The sequence below is a fragment of the Ascaphus truei genome, unplaced genomic scaffold, assembly GCF_040206685.1.
Source record: "Ascaphus truei isolate aAscTru1 unplaced genomic scaffold, aAscTru1.hap1 HAP1_SCAFFOLD_3035, whole genome shotgun sequence".
Lineage (NCBI taxonomy): Eukaryota > Metazoa > Chordata > Amphibia > Anura > Ascaphidae > Ascaphus > Ascaphus truei.
Window position 1 is genome coordinate 12,688 of NW_027456001.1, and position 14,291 is coordinate 26,978.

Below are 14,291 nucleotides of genomic sequence, written 5' to 3' on the forward strand. Positions count from 1 at the left end.
AACCTTTGGACACGTGCACCTTACATGTATAAACAATCCCTGCTGGCCACATCCTCTTGTGCAAAGGGGTGACATGTTTCTAAAAAATGTGGACAATCTTAGTGGGGTGTAATACCATTGATGGAGCAATTTGTTTGAATTTTCTTCAATTAGGACACATGGAACTCTTTGCAATCCCTTCAAATATATTATCCCACTCCTCTTGATCTAATTGTTCTCCCATCGCCTCTTCCCACTTTATCATAAATTTGTTTTTTATTTCAGTTTCTGGTTTAACAACCGCTAATATGCTGTATAGTTCTGAGATCAGGCCTTTCTTATCTTCCCCCGATAGGCACATAGCCTCAAATACTGTATAGTCATTATATGTACCTTTACTTCTTATGTGGTCCCTCAGATACCTAAAGAAGGCAGATTTATGTAGCCCAATTTCTCTCTTGACTGTCTCAAACCCATTAATTTCTTTATTTGCCCATAGATCTTTTACCCTTGTTATTCCTGCCTTGCCCCAGTCTTTAAAAGCTGTTGGTTCCATGCCCGGGGCAAAGCTAGGATTCTCAAATATTTGTAAGTGTTTTTAATAGTGATGACTCTGTTTTTTGTATTTTGCTATGAATTAAATATCTGATATTTTTTTTGACACATACCCTTAAATACCTTCTGTTAGTGAGGTTTTGGTCCCGTCTTTTGGTGACCATTTTCCATGTCTGTATTTATATATTATACCTCTGAGCAGCACCTTTAAGATATTTATTTGGGTATTCATTTATTGTGTTATTCTTACAGGTGCAGGTATTTCCTTTTTCTTGTTTGCAAGATATTTACCGTAAGTTTTTTGGGTGCATATATAGACCACCTTGACATTTCACTTTATTTTATGTTTGACTGTGTTCCTTTTTGTGTTGCACGCTCCAACAAACTGAGAACAAGGCAAAAAAGCATAGTGTAAGATTAGCATGGGAGTCACATATATTTCAAATATCGGTTAGGGTTGTCGCTATGAGAACCATTGTACTAAGACCTTGAAACAATTCACTGGTAGAGGGGCTGGCAGCCTAATACTATTACTTTCTGGTTATGTAAAGAGGTATTTGGAGTTTAGCACAGTAATATTACTTTATGCTTATAAAAAGGAACATACGAAGATATGAAAATAATATAACGACTTTTCACAACGCCATACAGAGCTAGTGCAAGTGGTTTAAACTGTAATCAAACCCACAAGGTTTTGTATCCAAGAGCAACATCTGAACCATTACTCCACATCTTGCACCATCAGTACGATGAAGGCATTTGGCAACTCTGCATTGAAGTGTTATGGAAGAGAGTGAGATTTTGAAAACTTTGTATTTATAGACACTATAATAAAAAAAGGATCTCTGAACTAATGGTTGATTTTTTTTATTTTTTATTCTGCTCTATAGATAATTCACATTCCGAGGTTCAGAAGGTGCTGACTTCTATCGCCCAATGTCTGTCTGTAACCCCTCTCTTTAAACATGTTCCCAACTCAGGTATGTTCAAAAGAACTCTATGTACAAATGTGACCCGTTCCATTGCCTTGGATTAGTCTACTACATATTAGTCTTGATTGATGAATGCATTGGTAATAATTGCACAGAATATTCCTGTAAACAAATGTAAACCCAGATCAGCCTTTCACTGCCAAAGGGGCCAACATTATTCCTTTGGTGCCGCGGTCACGTGACAGAGCGTAGCAGCAGACCCGAAGACCCTAAGGGGCCTATTCAATAAACAGTGATAAAATAAGCGCATTGCCGAACGACTTTGCATTGATTTATCGCGCACTAAAACATGTTGGTAAAAATGGTATTCACTAAGAAAAAAGCCACATTTTTTTAAAGTTCGATAAAAAAAATGTTATCGAGCTATAAATCCTAGCGATCGGCAGCTGATTGAAACTGCAGCATGGAGACGGTGCGTCACACTAAAACTAGTGTGCGGGAGCAGGTGGTCTCCTGAGCTGAACCACATTGATTTCAGCCTACTCCCTACTTCCCGAGATACAGACCCCGGTATGGGGTGCCGGTATCCCCGCAATGTGAAAATCCTCTGCGTCACGTGACCGGGAGATTTAAGTCCTGCAGGGCGATACCGACATCCCATACTGGGGCCCGTATCTCGGGAAGTTAGGGTCCCCGAGGCTGAAATAAATGTGGTTCAGTTCAGGAGACCCCCTGCTCCCGCACAGTAGTGTGAAAAAAAAAATGAAGCTACTTTAATTTTATTTTTACTAATAGTGTACGTGAGCAGGGGATCTCCTGAGCTTAACCATCTGGAGGCCCCAGGACACTCGCGAGGACCACATGGAGGCCCCCAGACACCACCCAGACACCTACAGGGACCGCCCAGAGGCTAGCAGGGACCCCTGGACACCTGCGGGGATCACCCAGACACATATGGAGGCCCGGACACCCACAAGGACCACCCGGAGGCCCCTGGACACCCGCAGGGACCACCCGGAGGCCCCTGGACACCCGGAGGCCCACGGACACCCCCGGACACCAACTGGAGGCCCCCGGACACCCACGGGGACTGCTAGAGACCCACGGGGGTTCCCGCCGGCCTCTGGTATCAATCCTGTGTAGAAAATGAATAAAATGCTTTTATGCATCTTGCAATATCTTTAGCTGGCGACAAAATATTGCAAGATTATAAAGTTCGTTATGCTTATTACTGTTTAGTGAATAGCAATTGCTGGCCAAAAAAAAGCGATTTTAGCTTTTTTTTTGTCTTGTCGTACTACTTTTGTTGCCTCAGGCTGTTAAAGGTCGTTAAAAAGCCATTATAGCGCGATACTGCACTGTTATCACTGTTTAGTGAATAGCAAAGCAGGCAGTATCGAGCTATAATGGCATTTATCAACCATTAAACCACTTATCACTGTTTAGTGAATTGGCCCCTGTCTTATTACATCTGTACATTGAGGGCCCATCATTTTAGGGACTAGTTGAGGGCATAAAGGTTAATAATTAGTGGATTGTAGCCAAACTACTGAAGTGACATAGTGCCATCCAAGCAACACAAGTTTTAACTATGGTAGGTCAAGGGGAAAAGAATCAAACCGTTGTTGAAAAAAAATGCATGAAAATTGTTGTGCAGTTTTTCTCCAGGTGTAGCTGTACATGGAAAGTCTCCCTGGGGAAAAATGTGGCAAGAGGTTTTTATGATACCTTCAAAGCTGGTCTGGCTCTTGGCATAAGAAGAACTTATTTGCACTCTGTGGTATCATGCCCCAGAGTGGTTTTGGGGATAGAAACAAGCTGCGATGATACCGGAGCAGCCATCGTAGATGAGAATGGCAAGGTCCTTGGTGAAGCTCTTCATTCCCAAAGGGAAGTTCATTTAAAGTAAGTAGGCTTTGTGCTGCACTCAGTAAACAAACGGCGTGAGAATCCCATGATAGTAATAACATTATGTCTTTCCAGTTCAAATAACTTTACAACAGGTGTTCATTAAGACACCTCTGGGGTGCAATCCTGTCAGTATAACCTGTTGCAAAAATAAGAATGTACATAACATGTATATATAGCACTACTTGGTAAATATGGGCTAAAGAGACTTGTGCTACATTGCGCAGAGCAGTGGAGTTAAACAGACAGGGTTTTGCATTGAAAATCCACAAGACATTTATACATCCGGCCTTTACTTGCTCTTTTTCCATGCTGACAACGATACACAGGCGCAGATTCACTAAAGGGTACCAAGGTTTAGCACGCCTTAACTCCTATTCATTGGCATTGGATTTGAAGTGTGCTAAAGCTTAGTTACTGCATCTGGCTATATTATTTAAAAATATCTTTAGCTGTTATTACTGTAGCTGCAATTATTTTTTAAAGGCTACTTTATGACAGCTGTGGTCTATGAGTTGCAGCTTCCCTCTGGTGTAAGCTAATTAGCCCATAACAAAATCTGTATGTTTTGTGATATTTATTAGTGAAATCTTTGCAACCATTAATAGGGGTGGAAGTGGCGTATGGCAAAGGCCTCTCACTTTAATACATGTTCAATATACTGAACATTGCTAGGTGGACCTGCCATTCACTTGTATTAATTGGTATATAGTCATTGGTGGTTCAGGTAAACTCAAATAGCCACAATCAAAGAATTGTTACCAGTGAGATAATCACTTGTGGTAACATCATTAAACAGCCATTGAGTGAGTACAGTCAGTGACATATAGTAGGCAGTTCCAGATGGAGCATTCAAAAGGAAGTTAATGGTGGCCAGGTGTAGTATTTGCAGTGAACACCAATAATTGAAATCAAATTCATTTTGGAACAGGATGGTCATTTTTGGAGATCCACTGGTCTGGAATTTTTACAAAGAAAACAAGTTAAAAATAGACAGAATTTCTGCTCTAACCACAAGGCTCTGGCCATCTTGTTAATGGTTCAAGTGTTTAACACTTCATATTTTCACAATGCTCTGTCTCCATTTAGAACAGGTGGCATCATTCCTCTTGTGGCCCAACAACTCCACAGGGACAACATTCATAGAGTTGTTGAGGAAGCTCTCCTCGCCAGTGGGGTTTCCCCACGTGAACTTTTTGCCATCGCAACCACAGTGAAGCCCGGTCTCAGTTTGAGCCTTGGAGTGGGCTTGTCTTACAGTCTACAATTGGTGAACCAATACAATAAACCCTTCATCCCTATACACCACATGGAAGCACATGCACTGACTGTTAGGTTATTGTACCCTGTAGAGTTCCCATTCTTGGTGCTCTTGATCTCGGGAGGTCACTGCATCTTGGCCGTAGCTAATGGAGTTTCAGATTTTCTCCTGCTTGGACAATCGCTGGATGAAGCCCCAGGGGACACTTTGGACAAGGTATTATTATTCTATTTAGCATCTAACTCAACCTACATCAAGCCTACACTTTTCCTGAACCAATAAGGCTAAGAAGACTTTAGGGGAGATTCACTAACCTGTTTTATGGGTAACCACTGCAATCCCACGTTAACTACCATTGACTTGAATGGCAGTTAATGTGGGATCGCAGTGCGTTAACCCGTGATGGAGATGGGTGAATCCATGCCCTTTAGCTACTTAAAAGAAAGAGGTGGATTATTTATTAAATGAACACAATTATCCCTCTTTCTCATGTCTCAGTAACCAAAGAGTGATATTTTAAAGAGCAAATATCTCGGGAACCGGACAGTTCCCGGATGGCATGGTACCACTGATCAGCCCTGGGGCATTTCTTAGTTCAGGTAAGCCAAGAAAGTAACAAGGTTCCCGGACAGGTTTGCTTCTGGGTGTCCCATAACATATCTACCATGTCATGAGGTCTGGCACATGAGGGGCCCCATTATGTAGTGCCTTTAATCATGGGTTTTCTGCTCGTTTGCTAGGATAGCTCATGTTAAATGCAATCTAAACTTAAGAGGACACTCCTCTTCCGTTCTCAACAACGGTGAAGTCACAATCAGTTGATCGCTCCTACGGAGGAATCACATTATCACGATATCAGGGACAAGAAACATAACGAACTAAATAGAATAGATGGGGAAATAGCAAGGTGTTATTGAAGTAGAATGGGGGCAAGTGTGAGTTTGGCAAGCAGCAAGACACCCATAGTAAATACAGATAATACTAGAACACTTCTAAAGACTAAACCCAATTGGCGCAGAAAGGCAGGAGCAGATAATAGTACAGGAAAAAGAACGATGTCCTCCGGCGCTTAGGCTCAAGCAAAATTTGCAGACATAGAAAAAATACAGGGAAAACAGTGTATTAATAAACAAATTATTGCAATTATTCACTTAATGGAACAGGTGTATTCACAGATGAACTTGTACTTAAAATTCCATTATCGCAATAATGTTTCCAAAATTCAGCTCAGTGTATTAATAAAAAAAGTGTGGGTGACCAGTGCATCATAGTATATGAGTCCCAATAATTTTGTAATGATTCTTCCGTAGGGGACACTCCTATATGATGGTGAGCAATGAAAACCCTACCCTAATAGGGCAAGGGACTAGTACCTAGTGCTAACCAGCACAATGAACAGTACTGTACAGAGATTGTCCCGTTTTTGCTGGCAGTGCACTGCCTTTGTTCATCTACTTTACCTTCAGTGTATTAATAAACAGATTCTTATAGTTGACTAGTTATTAAAACAGATACATTCTAAAATCAACTTGAAATTCTGTTAATACAGCAATACCACCACATGTGGTTAATATTGTATTACAAAGCAGGCTCAGATTTAGGAGATAACGGATATATTTAATTAAGGTGGCATTCACCTAATCTTGCAATTTCTAATCCTCCTTTATTTCCAAATGGTACAGTAGCAGATGAATTATTACTGTGTGTGCTTGTCACCAAAATGGAACTCAGAGGTATTTTCTTATTTCAATCAGGGTATTAGCGTGACATACTGTAAATAGAGGAACGGATATCATGGTGCAGTGCATTTAATAGTGGAACTGGTTTAAAACAATATTGCACTCACAGAACAGCATTTGTGTGTCAGTGTTGTGGATAGCTTCCCAGCTTTTGTTGACAGTCTCTGTCCTCCTTGTTCCATCCGGTCTACCCGCAACTCTGCTTCCAGCGGCAAAAATCCACAGCCTCTCCTCTCTCTCGGCTTGTGCACAGCTTGGGAGGGGTAAGAAGCCAGTGGTATTCGCAGGAGCGTGCCCATGTCCTACCCACGAGCACTCGCATGAGCTGCGGGTTCCCGATTGTCCAAGAGGATACAACGCGTCACACGGACTATGGTGGTCTGTAAGGCTCAATCCAATGCGTTTAGCCGTGATGCTTCATCAGGATAACCCTCTTTGGACTCTGGCTGCTGGACTTAATTAATGTCCAGTATGGGATATTTCCTTTGCAAGATAATAGTACAGACCGAAAAAAACTTAAATGCATGCTTGTTAATGCAAGAAGCCTGAACGAAAAATGGGTGAGCTTTAATTAAAAGCTGCAAGGGAGTAGTATGATATCATAGGCATCACTGAAACATGGTGGGATGAAACTCATGACTGGGCAGTTAATTTAGAGGTTATTCCCTTTTTCGGAAGGATTGAGCAAATAGAAGAGGAGGTGGAGTATGCTTATATGTTAAACCCAATCTAAAACCTATTATAAGGGAAGATGTTTATGAAGGGAATTATGAAAACGTAGAGAGCTTGTGGATAGAAATTAGCAGTGGAGGTAAAAATATAAAGAAAATGTTTGAAGGGATATGCTATAAACCACCACATATCTGTGAGATTGAGGAAGCTAAAATACTTTTGCAAATGGAGAAGGCATCAAAACTAGGTCATGTTTGCATAATGGGTGATTTTAATTATCCAGACATACTGTAGACTAGAGCAATGAGATTAGCAATACAACAAAAGGAAACAGGTTTTTGGGGGTGCTTAAAATTACATGAACTAAATTATTGAGGAACCAACCAAGAGAGGGGTAATACTGTATTTGGTAATATCAAACAATGTAGAAGTAATAACAAATATTCAAGTCCAGGAACATGTGGGTAACAGTGATCATAACATGGTCTCATTTGAAATAAATTCTAAAAACAACAAATTAGTTGGGTTCAACAAAGACCTTAAACTTTAGAAAGGCATATTTTAATAAACTGAGGACTAATCTACAAGTAATACATTGGGATGATGTTTTGAAAGGAAAATGTGACAGATAAATGAGCAGTCTTTAAAACATTGTTAGAAAAGCATACATATCAGTGTATACCCTTGGGTAAAAGTATAAAAGAAATAAGTCAAAACCAATGTGGCTAAATAAGCAAGTAGGGGATGAAATGGAAAAGAAGAGGCAGGCGTTTAGATTCTTTAAGTCAGAAGGGATTGAGGCATCATATCAGAATGATAAGGAATGTAACAAAAATTGCAAAAGGGCAATCAAATTAGCAAACATGGATAATGAAAAAAGGATTGCAATAGAAAGTGAGATCAACCCTAAAATGTTCTTTAAGGACCTTAATAACAAACAAAACAAAACAAAAGCAGAGATATTAAATAAATTCTTTGCCTCTGTGTTTACCAGGGAAGAATCAATTTCAATAGTAGTGCCACAAGAGTAAACCACAACCTCCATATTAATGAACAATTGGTTAACTTAGGAAGAAGTTCATAGGCGGCTTGAAAAAATTAAAGTAAATAAGGCACCTGGCCCCGATGGCATACATCCAAGAGTTCTTAGGGAGTTAAATTCAGTAATAGCCAAACCATTACATTTAATATTCAAGGACTCCATTTCCACAGGCTCAGTGCCACAAGATTGGCGTAAAACAGATGTGGTGCCCATATTTAAAAATGGAGCTAAATCACAACCAGGGAATTACAGACCTGTACGTAAATGGCAGCGTTCGCATGCGCCTGTCAGCACGTCCTGAGCAGCAATACAGGCTCCCTACCTGTACTGAAGCTGTGCGCGAGCGGGGAGACTATAGAGCCTGTTACAAATGCGTTATTTACATCAGTTATGCACGTATATCATGATTGCAGTACACTACATGCATCAATAAGTGCTAAAAAGGTAGTGCTTCACGTTAAGTACATTTTCGCTTTACATACATGCTCCGGTCCCATTGCGTACGTTAATGCGGGGTATGCCTGTACATGGGAAGGATGTTGATCCAGGGAGTAATCTGATTGCCAATTCTTGGAGTCAGGAAGGAATTTATTTGTCCCCTTATGAGATATCATTGGATGATATTTCACTGGGGTTTTTGGTTGCCTTCCTCTGGATCAATATACTGCAAGTACGGATATAGGATAAAGTAACTGTCGTCTAAATTTAGCATAGTTTGAACTTGATGGACGCTTGATGTCTTTTTTCAACCTCATCTATTATGTAAATATGTAACTATGTTACTATGTAACTATGTAACATACACACTTTTATTTTTAAGCAATTTCTTTTAGATTGGAGCAAAAATTCCACCAGGACACATCAAAGATTTAGATTGTAAACAAGGACCACTTTATCTATTGTAGGCATAACGAAATGGTGCTTTATTTCACATTATTTTATCTCTGTCGCATTGCACTTTATAACATTGCAGTTTATTTCGGTGAGTTACATATACTACTACTACTAATAATAATAATAATGAAACAACTGTACGGCACCTCCAGACTCTATTGTGTGAATATAGAATGATGCTAATGTTCTGTGTATTTATTTAGGTAGCACGGCGTCTCTCTTTGATAAACCATGAAGAGTGCTCCTGTATGAGTGGCGGACAAGGGATAGAGCACTTGGCTCAGTATGGGAACAGACTGCTTTATAACCTTAGGATCCCAATGTTGCGACACCGGGACTGCAACTTCTCTTTCGCCGGGCTACGCAGCCATGTCGATAGAATTATTCAGCAAGAGGAGGCAGAGGAAGGTACAAGTTACACATTCGATTATACATTTGAGAAGTGTTGACCATTTGAACCCCTTAGCATGTTTTTTAAGGAATTCATTACCCATGGAAATTGTGGAGATCTTAAAAAAAAAAAAAAAAAAAAAAAGGGTGGACCTCTTTTTAGAAAGGAAAGGTATACAGGGATATACCAAATAAGTAAATATGGGAAGGATGTTGATCCAGGGAGAAATCTAATTGCCATTAATGGAGTCAGAAAGGAATGTAATTTTTTCCCTTACGAGACATCATTGGATGAGTTTTACTTGGGGTTTTTTTATTTGCCTTCCTCTGGATCAAAATACTGTAAATACAACTATAGGTGTATCTGTTATTTAAATTTAACATAGGTTGAACTTGATGCACATATGTATTTTTTCAACCTGATCTGCTATGTAACTATAAAAAATCCCTTAAGAGATCCTAATTTACCAATTTTCTTCTTAAAAAAACATACTTTGGGTGGGGTGGCTGGGTTGCACTTGTAACCTTTTGACTGCAAAGGGGCCAGCAGAAATAAACCATTTGGCCATTATTCTTTAAGGTGAAATAGAAAGCCCCAGGGAAGTATTATTATTTTTAAAAAGGGTCCTTTTGTGCTGTTGCACCAAATTAGCACTATTGCACCTTATTGAATAAGGCCATTTAAATGCTAATTATTGACTAGATGCTGTTACAATTGGAAAACAGAGGCATAACAGGCGTGCAATCTGTATAAATCTTGTGCAGGTGTACATACGGGGCAGGTTCTGTCCTGTGTGGCTGATATTGCTGCTGCCCTCCAGCACACAGTGGCGCAGCACATTGCCAAGCGAACACAGCGAGCTATTCTATTCTGTCGCCAGGAAGGTCTGCTACCTCCCACACATGCTTCTTTGGTAAGTATTCATTCTTTATCATGTCTATGAGGACATGTTTATCTAATCTACCAATTAATAGGGTTGGAGAAAGCGGTCTAGGACATTTGGTTGCGGCAGTTCTGCCGTGACCAATTGACCGCCGGAGCTTCGCCACGACTCACCGCACCACCGGGACACTCTGCTGCTTTGCTGCTAAAGGTAAGTGACTCATCTTACCCTTTACCCTAAAAACCTGTTAACTCCAAATACTAACGCAACCCCTACCTTAAAACCCCAAAGCCCCTACCCAAACCACTAAAACCCTTTAAATTAACCCCCTTACCCTAATAGCTAAAATCTCTTAAATTGACCCCTACCCTAATCTCTAAAATCCCTTAAATTAACCCCTACCCTAACCGCTAAACCCCCTGAAATTAACCCCTTACACTAACAAGGAAAACATACCTTAGAAGCGGCCAGTGCCGGAGATTCCAGTGGTGGATCGGCTGCCTCGGAGGGTCCGCCTAGCTATAGAAGGTTTTGAAAAAATTTCTTTAACCGCATTAAAACTAATGTATTCCTCCCAAAAGATCCAAACTGTTGGACAAAATTCAAACCGTTTATACACCTTTACCAAGGTTTGTGTTTTACAAGGTAATTATTGGTTAGGAAGGGTGGGTAGTTCCCATGTCTGTCTTTTCTTCCACATGGTTAAATAAGGAGCGAGAAGGAGGTAGGTAGTGTGATACCTTATATTGGACCAACAAAGATTTGATATGTTACAAACTTCCGAGCCTCTTGGGGTTCTTTAATACCCGATGAAGAACACTGACACCTGATGTAGAATGCCGAGAGGTTCAAAATGATTCGTTCATAGTACCCAGCGGGCATAGGAAATGCGGAATCCATACAGAAGATATAATTTCTGACTGTGTGTTTCTTATCTGCATTAGGTTGTGTCTGGTGGAGTTGCCAGTAACAGGTATATCCGAAAAACTGTCCAAAGTGTAACTGATGGCATGGATATGTCTTTGTTCTGCCCCCCACCCCGGCTCTGCACAGATAATGGCATCATGATTGCCTGGTGAGGACTTTATGTGCCTGGTGCACTTATTGAAATTCATAGAGTAACAACGGTTACGTTTCATCAACGAAAACTCCTTTTTTCTTTGTTCATGGACATTGAAATAGCAATATACTGGCTGCAGTTAGAGATTAATGTATATTTTAATGTAGTTCAGTATCCCAAGAATAGGCATTTAAAAAAAAAAAAAAAAAAAAAGGAGTTGGTGTTATTTACATTTTTGTGTATCTTCTGTGGTTTATGTTGCAATCCGTACTCTGTTTATTCCATCCATGGGACATGTGTTTTGTACCTTTTGGTATTATAGGAATAAAAAGTGTAAGAAAAATACTGAAAAGTGGGATGGTCGGTTTAAAAGGTACAAAATAATCTAACCTGGGGTTAAACAGACTGCTGCTTAAAGGGATGTGAAAGTTTTTTTGCAAGTTGGGGAAGAAAAGATTGTTTCCTGTGGATATACATGTTGCTGTCTAAAGCAATACTGAGTGCAACCAAATAGTTTCTAACATTTAAATCTTATTTAGAGTGTGGGGACCACAAAAATATTACTAAGCGTTTCAGAAAATGTTGGCTTGTGCATGCAAGTGTATAAAATCACTCCTATGAAGGGAATGACTCTCCTGATGGTAGTTACTGTGGATCAGAGGACAGAGGGTGTGAGTAACCCACACCATTCTGTTTTCAGCAAGCTACAAAATAAGGAACTTAACTTAGAATCAAGACACTGACAGTACTATGGAATTGAAACGTCATTTACTTCACACTTAAAAATGTTAAATCAAATTAGACTTAGAGAATGGGTGAATAGAGAAATGTACGGGGCTTTTCATTAAACTGTGATAGTACCGTTTGGGGCACTATCGGTTCAATGAATAACCCCCTTATTATAAAGCGTAAAACTTTAATTTGTTGTATTTTTCGCTGTAATACAAATTTCCCCTCTCCTGCCAAACAGCAACACTTAGTATGTGACATAGAATAAAATGTAAAAGAATATAGAATATTCTTTGAATAGCGGAGTGTACAAAACATGCAGATTATAAACAGTAGGATTACTCATCTTCAATGAATTGTCTTTCTAGGAATGGGATTGAAAGGTTACGTGCTGGTGTCGGAGTATTGCATAATACAGAAGGTATCTGCTATGAACCAAAGTAGGTCGTTAAGATACTTTCTTCTCTTTTAACCCTTTGCTGCATTGCTAGATGTAATGTGAAGCATTCACAATATACATTTTAAAAAGTCCAAAGCAATCATTACTGTCTAATGCACAATTTTGATTTAGTGAGTGGTAGTTTTAAAAATGCCCAATCTAGAGAAATTGATGCACCTGAAGCAGCAGTTTCTCCATTTTGACCCCCACTTTTCATTTTGTTTCCGTAGATGAGAAGCAGTGTGTCCCCCAGGCTGATTCACGTTAAATTGTGCTATGAGGGGATCCCTAGTTCCTGAGATATTTACCAGGAATACTAGCTCTGGTACCTGCTGGTTGTTTAAATAACCTTGTGTGACTGAGGCCAATAGGAAGCGGCAATGGATGATGCCACAGCTTCCAGTTAGACCGCGTAACGCAGGAGATTTAAATCATTTGTTTCAGCTGGCCATGTTTACAGCGTTCTGTTTATAGGTATCTCTAGAAACCCGAGTTCCCCGAAGCTGAAATGTATGTGGTTCAGTTTAGGAGACCCCCTGCTTTCCATCCATGCAGGGGGAAAAAAACAGTGGGAAAAACTGCTGGTTTAAAGGAGCTATCCAGAAATAGGATTGAAGCAGGGGATCTCCGGAGCTGAACCCAATTAATTTCAGCTCCGGGGACCCCCTGCTTCCCGAGATACTTATCTCCGTAGATGTGCTGGTATCTCGGTGCTGTTAAAAGGTTCTAGTCACTTGGCCAATAGGAAGCCGCGAGGGATGACATTACGGCTTCCTATTAGCCCGCAGGATGCTTGAGTTTTGAAGCTGCCATTGCGAGAATCGCAGCTAGTCCAGCCGGAGCTGCTGCTGGCACCCCCTGAAGCGGTAAGTATCTCGGGAAGCAGCAGGTCCCTGGAGCCGAAGTTAACGGGGTTCAGCTTCAGAGACCCCCTGCTTCAATCCTATTGAGAAATAAAAACACGCATCTCTTGGATTGCCTCTTTAATGTCCTTAACTCACAAATGTAAACCCCTCTGGCTGCAAATTGGTTAATATCTGCATTTGAAACACTGCATAATGCTTAAAAAATGGAAGAAGCTTGGGTATTCCGTGTGAGGCCTCGGACATAGTGCACTGAGCGTCGCTGAGCAGTGCTCTCGCTTGCTGACGCTCGCGCTACCAGGAGCTTTTTGCTGTCCTGACAGAGGAGACAGCAAGCGCGCTTGGGAGGCGGGTAGCACTGTGTGTGTGTCTGTGTGTGTGAGACTTGGTAGCTGTCAGTGTGTGTGTGTGTGTGTGTGTGTGTGTGTGTGTGTGTGTCACTTTGAAGTGTTCTGTGTGTTTGTGTGTCACTGGGGAACGTGTGTGTGTGTGTGTGTGTGTGTGTGTGTGTGTGTGTGTGTGTGTGTGTGTGTGTGTGTGTGTGTGTGTGTGTGTGTGTGTGTGTGTGTATTATATAATATTTAAAAAAAATTTAAAAAAAAGACATGTGGTGAGAATAAATTATTTATTAACATTGTGCAACTTTGATAAATATATTCAAGCACGCACGCAAACACACACACACACACACTATATATATATATATATATATATATATATATATATGAACAACAAGAAAAGAAAGCGCCCGATCCTAGTGCAGCATGAAAAAATACAATTTAATAAAAATGAATATGAATAAAACCAACAAATGCGAACTCACAAACACAGGATAAATAAATGCATATAATGAGTATACTCATTCGCCAACCGCCCACGTTGTGCCTTGGATGGCGCGCCCTCTCTCTGTCTGGGTTTTCTCAGCTCTGCTGAACCGACATCCA

At 40.5% G+C, this 14,291-nt stretch overlaps 1 protein-coding gene across 1 annotated transcript; it reads left to right on the forward strand.

Moving 5' to 3' along the window:
* The first annotated feature begins 1,424 nt into the window (after nucleotides 1-1,424).
* LOC142483168 (tRNA N6-adenosine threonylcarbamoyltransferase, mitochondrial-like) lies at nucleotides 1,425-13,051 on the forward strand. Its single transcript, XM_075583236.1, has 7 exons — nucleotides 1,425-1,514; nucleotides 3,124-3,371; nucleotides 4,464-4,851; nucleotides 9,186-9,390; nucleotides 10,138-10,286; nucleotides 11,201-11,331; nucleotides 12,414-13,051. The coding sequence occupies exons 1-7, from the start codon at nucleotides 1,500-1,502 to the stop codon at nucleotides 12,487-12,489; spliced, it is 1,212 nt and encodes a 403-aa protein (XP_075439351.1). The 5' UTR covers nucleotides 1,425-1,499; the 3' UTR covers nucleotides 12,490-13,051.
* Nucleotides 13,052-14,291: the final 1,240 nt, after the last annotated feature.

Coding starts and splice junctions, on each gene's coding strand:
- LOC142483168 (XM_075583236.1), top strand. Junction 4,852..9,185: donor CAGGGGACACTTTGGACAAG/GTATTATTATTC, acceptor GTATTTATTTAG/GTAGCACGGCGTCTCTCTTT. Junction 9,391..10,137: donor GCAAGAGGAGGCAGAGGAAG/GTACAAGTTACA, acceptor AATCTTGTGCAG/GTGTACATACGGGGCAGGTT.